Source organism: Terrapene carolina, unplaced genomic scaffold (assembly GCF_002925995.2).
Source record: "Terrapene carolina triunguis isolate 2854851 unplaced genomic scaffold, T_m_triunguis-2.0 Scaffold58, whole genome shotgun sequence".
Classification (NCBI taxonomy): domain Eukaryota; kingdom Metazoa; phylum Chordata; order Testudines; family Emydidae; genus Terrapene; species Terrapene triunguis.
In genome coordinates this window covers 70,193,598-70,204,327 of record NW_020664409.1, presented here as the reverse complement: position 1 = coordinate 70,204,327, position 10,730 = coordinate 70,193,598, and the positions used below count along the sequence as shown (strand labels likewise).

Genomic DNA, 10,730 nt, shown 5'->3' with positions numbered 1-10,730 from the left:
ATCCCAGAAGATCGATCTCTACCCGCCGAATTAGGCGGGTAGTGTGGACCAGCCCTTAGACCAGGATACAGTCCACCCAACAGAGCAGATGTCGCAGGCAAATTGCTTGATAAAGTGTATGAAAGAGAAACTGAGCAGTGTGCGAAAGGTCTAGAGGGTGAAATTGTTAACCTGAGTCTTGATGGGTGGAGCAATGTCCACAATGATCCTGTTGTATGTGCTTGTGTGACAACAGAAAAAGGGAATGTCTTCCTTACAGAAACAATTGATACATCAGGAAATGCACATACAGCAGAATACTTACAAGAAGTAGCAGTAAAAGCTATAACAAACTGTGAAAAAAAATTAAAATGTCTAGTACGTGGCTTGGTCACACACAATGCCACAAATGTATCCAAGATGAGAAGAAGTTATTTAGAAGAGAGTTCCAAGTTAAGAACATATGGTTGCAGTGCTCATTTGATGCACCTCCTAGCCAAAGACTTCAGTGTTCCAGAAATAAAGGCTAATGTTGTTGAAATTGCAAAATACTTCTGTAACAACCACTTGGCAGCAGCTGCTCTGAAAAAAGTGAGAGGAACCAAGCTATCTCTCCCACAAGAGGTGCGATGGAACTCAGTAGTGGACTGTTTTGAGCACTATATCAAGAACTGGCCTAATCTGATGACAGTTTGTGAACAAAATCGTGGAAAAAATAGATGGCACTGTCACAGCCAAAATTCTCAACATTGGGCTTAAGAGAAATGTTGAACACATGCTGAGTATCCTGAAGCTTATTTTTGTAGCCTTGAACAAAATGCAGGGAAATAGCTGTTTTATTGCTGACACTGTTGAAATTCGGAAGGAACTGAGTGAGATCTTAAAAAGAGAAATATGCAGTGACAGAGTTAAATTATAAGCATTAAAAAAAATGAATGGGACAAGCACTATCGCCAGCTCATCTTCTTGCAAATATTCTCAAATATTCTCAGGGTCAAACCTTAACTGCTGAAGAAGAGGAATTGGCTATGACATGGACATCCAGCAATCATTCCTACATAATGCCAACTATAATAAACTTCAGAGCTAAGGGTGAACCATTCAAGAAATATATGTTTGCTGATGATGTTTTAGAGGAAGTCACACCAGTGAATTGGTGGAAGTCACTTAAGCACGTGGATTCAGAGACTGTTGAAGTGATAATCTCACTTTTAACAGCAGTTGCTTCTTCTGCTGGTGTAGAAAGAATATTTTCTTCCTTTGGACTAGTTCATTCCAAATTGAGAAATTGTTTGGGACCTGAAAAAGCAGGAAAGCTTGTTTTTCTTTTCCAGATTATGAACAAACAGGAAAATGAAGGTGAAGATGACTGAGTTAGCTGCAGAAGCCAATATTTTAAGTTTCTCATGTTGACCTGGCTGACATGGTCATTTTTTTTTTAATATTTCATTTAACTATTTTAGTTAAAAACAATTTTAACAAAAACAAACCTGATTTTAAAAAACTTGAATGTTTAACTAAATTCAAAAAATCATATGCTTGTTTTGTTAAAATATTGTATGTTTGCTGTTGAAGAAAAAAATCCAGAATATATAACGTTGTTTTAGTTAAATAAAACAATTTAAATGTCTGTCTGGTGATGTTCTCCTCCTAATAAAGCATGGCAAGAAAATCCTCCAAATATTAATGATTAGCCTATTGAATTGGAGATAGTTCACCTCCCAATGACTTCATAAATATCTGCTTCATTTACCTTCTAAAAATGAAAGCTACATCTATTTCTGAGTTGTGAAGAATATATATTAAGGTTATAACAACCAACAAGAATGCACTTTTATGTAGAAATCCATGATCAAATCAAGTCTTCCTGACTAGTGATTTAAATCAATTTCATTTTGATTTAAATTAAATCCACCCTGGTTCTGACCAGAAGAAAAAGTGTCTTTACTTGGTTATAAGTTTGTTTTAAAGAAAAGGAAATCTTATATCCTGAAGTAAATCTGGTGATCGAAGTAAAAAAGAACACAGGCAAAGAAAAGAATTCAGTATTATAAAGAAAGTCTGTGGCAGAAAATGTCTGCACACTTATCACCATGAAAATCTAGATTACATACTAAAGTAAATATTCTGGGGCAGTTTGCAGTCTGCCTGGTAAATAATATCAAAATTTAGAACTCCTCCACAGCAGAGCTTGTAGAAATGTTTTTGTAATCATATAAGTTAATGTTTTGCTTTTTCAGTTAGCTATTTACTAGTTGTTTCATTTTGCCAAAGTATTTTTCTCTTTTTTTCCCCATACACAATGAATTGACCAAACTACAATAATCTTTTTCCATATCAAAGACAGTTTTACTATCTGACTGCCATCCACCTCCAGAATTTTTACATGAAGATAATAAAAGTCAAATGCTTTTGCATAGGATGACATTTTCACCACTCACTTCTCAATCCTAAGAGTCTCAACCTGCATCAGAACCAAACACCAAAAAACTATCATCTTACCTCGTTGGAAAGATCACACACATTCAGGAAGCCTTCTCAAACAACATGGATCCACTCCACCTATCACCACTAGCCCACATGCATTCCTAGAGTTCAGTACATTCACTCATCAAGAAGTTCTGGACATTGCATGAGTGTCAACCTGAAACTTGTGAATCCAACCCATGATCTTCCTGGCTTGTGAAAGAGTCAAGAGCAACTGGTACCATCCCTGGCTGAAATAAGCCAATATCTCATTCAGAAAAGGAATCTTTCCTTCCTACTTCAAACATACAACAGTCCAACCAACACTGAAGAAACCTACCCTGGACACATCAGTTCTAGCCAACTACTGCCCAGCGTTAAATCTCCCATCCCCTCAAGAAAACTCACAGAGAAGCTAGCTAAAGGCCAACTACAACCTCATGTAATTGAAGCTAATATTCTAGACACCGCACAATCTGGATTCAGGCCAGGCCATGGAACTGAAATTGTTTTGGTGGCACTGATCTCGTCAATGGATAGGACAGACATCTATTCTCATCCTATAGGACCTCTCAGCAGAATTCAACATTGTTGACAATAAGATGCTCCTGTCTCACCTGAGAGAGGTGACAGAAGTCCAGGGTAATGCACTAAAATAGTTTAAATCCTTCTTGGAGGGACACATCCAATGAGTCGAGATAGGAAACTGCAATTCCGCCACTCAACCCCCTCACTTGTCAAGTCTCACAAGGATTAATTTTCAATCTGGTCCTTTTCAGCTTCTACCTGCAGTCACTAAGTGAACTATTCAGAAAACACAGACTTAAGTGCCAGCAATATGCTGATGACACACAGATACACATATAACCACACCCCTACCATCAAGATGACCATGATGGATGCAAGATGGCTCCTGGATGCGAACAACTGGCTGAAGCAGAACCTGAGCAAGGCAGAGGTGATGCTAGCGGGCAGAAGAAAATATTTTCAAGAGTTTTCAGCCATGGTGAAGTCTCCTTTGGTTGAAAGTACATACCCACAATTGCTCAATTCAGTCTGATGTTTAGGAGTACTTTTAGATTGCTTGTTGACACTAAACTTTCACATAGCAGCATCCACAAACAACACTTTCTTGCCATCTCCAACTGGTTGTGTCTCATTCTGGTGGACAATGACCTGGCCTTAGTTATTCATGCTTTCAGGATCTCTTGGCTAGATTATAGCAATGCATAATACCTGGGCATGAAACCTTCAGTGCTCAGGAAACTCCAGCTGCTATAGAAAGCTGTAATACATCTCCTCAGTAACATAGGCTACTACAAATACATTAAAACCTGTACTACCCTTAAAATCTCAAATCAAGTTCAAGGTTTCAGTCCTTATCTTCAAGACACTCCATGATTTGGGCCCAGGGTATCTCCAAGATGAAGACCATAGTCAACAACTTCACTCCTCTGACACAATGGACCTCTCTACAAAGAAGATAAAGCTCGTTTGTGTGAAAGACATAACTTTCTTGGGGGCCAGACTGAGACTGTGGAATCAACTCCCCCCCCCAGGAACTAAGGACCATCACAAACTTCACATTTCTTTGACCTTGCCTGAACTAACATAAATACATAGCAACATGTATATTAAAAACATCCTAGCAAAATAAGACTCTCCACTGTATGCATTTCTCCCTCTGGGGAGCAGATGAGAGAACACACAATACATGGCAGATGGTAGTTACATCACTAAATGCACCACTGGAAAGTGATCAGATACTACTGTGATGAGGAGTGTGGCACACAAACCCATGTAGAATACAATGTTCTTGGAAAATCTTCATATTCAGTGTATATTACAATGTACAATATACAGTGTATATTACTAAGCATTACGTTAGTGTTATCTCATCTGACTTTTGTGGTTTCTCAACCTCAGGAAGACCAATTACAGACCTAATTATTCTCTTACCCATTCCACTCAACAACAAATGGTGAACCTATGCCGTCTTATTCCATAGACAAATGTACTTAATATTTATCCATTATCTCTAATATTACTCCTGGGGAATTGTGTGCCAAAAAATTTAAACTGCCCAGTCCATCCCCTCCACCCCAGGGGCGATTTACATTTCTATCAGCTGCTCCGGGCACCCAAACCAACCTGCCTGTACTTCCGGGGAGGGATGCGTGACCAATCGTGTCTCTTCCCTTTGCTTCCCTGTCAGAAGTCAATTTTCTGCGGGGAAGGAAAGAAATCTGCGGAGGACATGAATTCTCCACATGAGCTGTGACGCAGGATTCCCCCAGGAGAATAATTTGTCAGTGTCCATTGCACATTGTACTGAGGCACTGGAAAATGTCTCATCAGAAGAAACATACTGGAAGGGTAAAACCTGGTAAAAGTCAAGTGGAGAGCTAGTGGCTACTGCTTCTGGTTAGAGCCCTCTGAGCTCTGATCTGGTTTTGTTCACTTTTACACAGCTGTTTAAAGGAAGAGAGACAGATGGGTTTGTTTCAAGATTTGTAGGTTTCATATAAAACAGGTTTTATGAAATCTAGTACTACAGGAATGTTTGAGAAATTGTGCGTAAAATATTACCAACATAGGTAAGCTTGAATTTGAACATTCCACATTTTCCACCTACATATTTTTTACAACCCACAGAGTGCAGCATTGGGCTAATGTAAAAGCACTAATAAGTGAAAATAACTGGTCTATTTCTATTTTCTGAATATAAAACAAAAAGAAAAAAATCATGAATGATTAAAAGTATTTTATTTTTATAAAGACATTAATAACAATAATCTAAAATAATATTTTCTTGCTAATGTTACTATTTCTTTTTATTTGTAATGAGTCCTTTTAAATATAAGCTCCCGATATGATTTTAAGAAGTCAGTTTGGGCCATTTTCACTATATAGAAGTTGTCAACTAAAATATATTAACTTTAGATACTTTGTGCTCCCATTGCATGTGCACACATCAGCAAGGTGAAGTAAAACAGCCACCAGAAAGAAACTTTTATGTATTATAGGACATTAAGAAAAAATATATTGCCAATCCTATATATCCTTGCCTCACAGAGCCTACATTCAGATGAAATGACTAACATCTGATGACAATCAAAAGGCCTCCTCCACAAATTTGTGAGTAACACAATACACACTATTCATTCTTTCGCCAGGAGATATCCCATCACTCCAGTGGAGCTCTAGGCACCTAACCTAATATGGAGGAGCTCAATATTAGATTCAACGCTAGATCTACTATGAAAGCAAAACAGTATTTCGATATTTACATTAAACTGCTCATTTCAGATATTCCTGCTAAAATTCAGACATCTCAGTAATATACATGAAACAACACAGAACTCTTTAGAGATGATTTTGAGAAATTCAAGAAACTCAAATCAAGATTTTGTTCAGAATCAACTGAGAATCAATAAAATTTTCCCAGACTGTGTGTTTTCTGAAGCACCAAAATCCTGGTAATCAGAGTTGTAACAGAATATCCCCGTATACAGACTTATTTTTTACATTTTTTCTAATGCATACCAGATTTTCAGATTTTTACCTGATGCACTGTCAATTCTTAAACTTTTTCTGGAAGAAATTATTTCAAAAATAATGCTAGCAAAGCTCTTTTTTTCTTTCCTTATGAACTCCAAAGCTTTAAAACGTTCAAACTCTCTACCTCACAAACTGCCTTCAATGACCACTTTCCTGATTTTCTTTTACATATCTTGGTTACAAAAAGCTAAGTGAGATGCTCAAAACTTAATCTAATATATATACCCTAAAAATAGAACATAAGAAGTGACATTTTGACCGTGAATCTTTTTCAGGGCTGAAAGGAAGAGAAATAAAACTAGACTAGCTGAATTTTAAAAAGGAATTTCAGAGAAAATGTGAAGATGGGAAAATGAAAGGCAAGTAGACTGGGAGAAAACAAAACTGGGAGAGTGGGCACATTTAGAACATGGGTTTAATATACTTTGGCCACATCCAGGCTTGCCAGCCAAACGGAAACAGTAACTGGTTTTGATTAAAGTATGTCTAATGCTTAGAATCTTAGCTCCCAACCAAATGTATATGGGACTTTCAAGTCTTATTGGGCCCAATGTTCAGAACTGCCTCCACGCAAGCACACATACAATTGCAGTAACTGCTTATGTCCAAACAATCAGTTATACATCTATGTAGTTACTTATGCATGCTAGCACCAACTGTCTTTGTGCCACCCATTTAACGCTGTGTGCAATCACAGTAAACACATGTACAATTAAGCTTGTAAATTGTTCTGGAGCTCTTGGGTACTGAACAGAAAAGTTAAATAAAATAAAATGTTATTATGGTGAAGCAGTAGCTAACAATCAGAAACTAGAAAATGGTAGAGAATGTAAGAGTTGGTATAAGGAGTGTGAAATGTAAACAAGAATGGTCATATTAATGAAGAAACACTGGGTATATAATATTTACACAAAGGTAGAAGTAGTGAGGATTTTGACAGACGACGTAGCGGGCTTGGAGAATCCACTACTTCAGACTCATTTATTAAGTTCAAATTTATTCATAGATTAATAGACTTTAAGATCAGAAGGGACTATTATGATCATCTAGTCCAGGGATTGGCATGGTTTGTTTACCTGCCGCATCCGCAGGTTCGGCCGATTGCGGCTCCCACTGGCCGCGGTTCGCCACTCCATGCCAATGGGGGCTGCGGGAAGCGGCGTGGGCCGAGGGATGTGCTGGCCACTGCTTCCCGCAGCCCCCATTGGCCTGGGACAGCGAACCGCAGCCAGTGGGAGCCGCGATTGGCCGAACCTGCGGACGCGGCAAGTAAATAAACCGGCCCGGCCCGCCAGTGGGCTTACCTTGGTGGGCCGCGTGCCAAACGTTGCCAATCCCTGGTCTACTCTGACCTCCTGCACAATGCAGGCCACAGAATCTCACCCACCCATTCCTGTAATAAACCCCTAACCTATGTCTGAGCTATTGAAGTCCTCAAATCATAGTTTAAAGACTTCAAGGTGCAGAGAATCCTCCAGCAAGTGACCCATTCCCCACACTGCAGAGGAAAGCGAAAAACCACCAGGGCCTCTGCCAATCTGCCCTGGAGGAAAATTCCTTCCCGACCCCAAATATGGCGATCAGCTAAAACCTGAGCATGTAGGCAAGACTCACCAGCCAGACACCCAGGAAAGAATTCTCTGTAGTAACTCAGATCCCACCCCATCTAACATCCCATCATGGGCCATTGGGCATATTTACCGCTAATAGTCAAAAATCAATTAATTGCCCAAATTAGGCTATCCCATCATACCATCCCCTCCATAAACTTATCAAGCTTAGTCTTGAAGCCAAATATGTCCTTTGCCCCTACTGCTCCCCTTGGAAGGCTGTTTCAGAACTTCACTCCTCTGAGAGTTTATACTTCTTTATAGAACAGTTAGCCCCACAAACCAACTACCTTGAAAAATAAAATATTTAAATAAGTTAAATTAAGTCTATACACTAAACAAGACAAGGTATTAAGAATGCTGTCCAAGGCCATGTATAGGTCACAGAAGTCACCATGATGTTTGATGATGTGGGAAATAATACGCTTGAGGTGATTTCCACTTATAACTGCTTCAGTGTTTTCACTGAATTCATCTACAAACCTTCCTTATGTTTACACACTCTACTTCTGCTATAAAATATATAGTGAAGATTTTCCGAGAAGCACAAAGGAAGCTCTGATTACTTGGAAAAAAAACTAATGGACTCCACCTATAGGTTATATTCAGATTAATTTGGATGTGATACAACAAATTCTGTAAGATGTGGCAGAAGTGTGAAGATAAATGAAATAGTAGTTTGAAGTTATGTGGTCTAAACCAAGCAAAAATGGACTATAAGAGTTTAAATGACTATACAGAGAATCAGACAAAATTAGCATTACAAAAAGTTACACAGAAAAATCTAAGAGAGAAGTTATTAAGGGAGACAGTCATATAGGGACTAGAACAGGAGACTGGGAATCAGGAGACCAGGATTTTTATTCCACGCCTGCTATTGACTCATTATATGACCATTAGCAAGTAACTTAATTTCTGTATCTCAGCTGTACAGTCTTTAAAATAGGAATAATCCACCCTGGTAAAGTGCATTGAAAGAGTAAAATTACTATTTGCTTGATAAATTGACAAATCAGGTGCGTACATTTGCCACAAAATAATAAACGTGTTTTTCTTTCTTTACTTAAATGCAGTAATACATTTAAGGTTTTAAAACTATGTGCAAAGTTTTCAGGGGATACATAGACTTGTAGGCACTTTATATAACTGTTCTATAGAGATCTGATTGGTCCTTCAAGTGAGATTTGCAAGCAAGGCTGACAAAGAAAAAACACCTAAAATAAAAGAGAGCAGGATGCTTGAGCAGCTATATATTTTCCCTGTGCCAGAGCTGGCCTTGCCTATTCTGATCTAGCAAGATACTGAGCACATTACAGAAGGGGCTGAGAAGTTACAGGACAGACCCTCTGAATGGACAGCTGATTTGGAGAGTCAAAGGAGGACACAGCGTCCCAGGTACAACACTGGAATTCTAACTGTGGCATATTAAAGAAAAAAATCCAATTAAAAAAAAGACAAAACTAGAAACAAATTAGAGTCAAAAGAGTAAAGGACTGAACACAGCAGCAAAAAATATGTATTAGTAAAAGACAAACATACAGCTGATTTCTAGGGGCAGGAGAACAGAACAGGCTCATTATAGGACAAGAGCAGCAAAGTTGTTCAGAGGAGTCACAGTAGTGGGAATTGTCACAAACCACAATGGTTTTAGGCTGAAAAAATATAATACTCAGTTCTATATTGGGACACGGGTGCCAGCCACTAGTGTAGATATGCTGCAATTGTATAAACCATAATTTGCATGCAGATAGTGCAGTTTTCCTCAGTTTGAAACTGGGCTGATACAAGTCACTTTTTACATGGGTGAATGCAATGTTGTCTACATTAAGCGGTTTCCACCAGTGTGCAACTACATCAGTCAGCTACACCAGTACAAACAACCCACATGTAAACATGGGTTAAAAATCAAACTAAACTGAAAACATGCCCAGGAACAAGCTAAAAATAAGCTAGGTAACTGAAGGAGGAGGGCAGAGAAATCATGACGTTACCCTCACTTGTAGGAATAACACAGCAAGTCTTTTCTGAACAGTAAGTGCTGCGTCTGGACAAAACTCTTCCAAAACACGATCTGCAAAAGTACCATAAGTAAACAGACCAATCTATTTTGTTGTTCTGACTGTAAAATGTAAGCTATTTTAGTTAAACTGTATTGAATAGTACTGCTCCCAAGACCAAAGGTTGGTAAAAGGCTTGCTGTGCACCAGCAATATTTATCCAGCTAGAGAATGGAAGGTTCCACTGACTACTTGGGAGGAGGGGGATAAAAATTACACCATGTATGTATGGTGAGGTGAAGGTGACTCTGCCTAAGGAAGTTATACTGGGTTGGTAGAGAGGGAAATGGAGGGCTTTCACTGTGTTCCTGGAGGAGAGAGGAGAGAATGGAGTGTGTTTCCAGTATTGTAAACTCTCACAATTTTATCACAAGTCTCATGATATCTGTTGGCATTTTTTCTAAAGCCCTAGCAGCTACTGAAATCAAGACATTCCATGAGAATCCCAACTTTAATTAAAAAGTAAATTTCTAGCCCTCAAGGTGGCAGAGAAAAACATGAAACAATTAAGCAAGTGTACCCTAAAGGCTAAGAAACCAAGAGGCAAATAAAAAGAAACCACAACTTATTTATTTTTTTAAATTTCATTATTATAAGCAAATCTCATGATTATTTTAAACACTTGGTGGGACTGGCAATACTGGAGGTCACTGTGTCTTAAGGGGAAAATGGAGCAAGGGTTAGCACTGCATCCAGAGAGAGGGGAGATGAGTTGGGTTATGCTGGTTCCTGGGATACAGTTACACAGTGTGCCCTGTGGGGAAGGAGAATGGAAGATGGGGATGGGTTACCCCATGCCACGGCCACAACGGCAGCATGCGTGTGCCAGAAGACAGCAAGGGTACACTGTTTCCTAGCCATGGGGGTAGCATGTGTGTGCCAGCGGAGGAGGCGTTACACACTGTGCTCGGGAAATGGGGGCAGCCTGTGGGTGTGGGGTGTGACATGCTGTGCCCTGGCCATAGGGGCAGCCTGTGGGTGCGGGGTGTGTATGTGTGTGTGACACGCTGTGCACTGGCCACAAGGATAGCCTGTGGGTGCAGGGTGTGTGTGTGTG

General features: G+C 39.3%; 1 protein-coding gene across 1 annotated transcript in view; it reads left to right on the top strand.

Moving 5' to 3' along the window:
• Positions 1 to 3,331: 3,331 nt before the first annotated feature.
• The window catches only part of NBN (nibrin), a 72,447-nt gene continuing 65,048 nt past the window's right edge, over positions 3,332 to 10,730 (top strand). The window contains exon 1 of the mRNA XM_029913360.1: positions 3,332 to 3,466. Within this exon, the coding sequence (XP_029769220.1) occupies positions 3,332 to 3,466 (135 nt within the window). The remainder of the gene's footprint in view (positions 3,467 to 10,730) is intronic.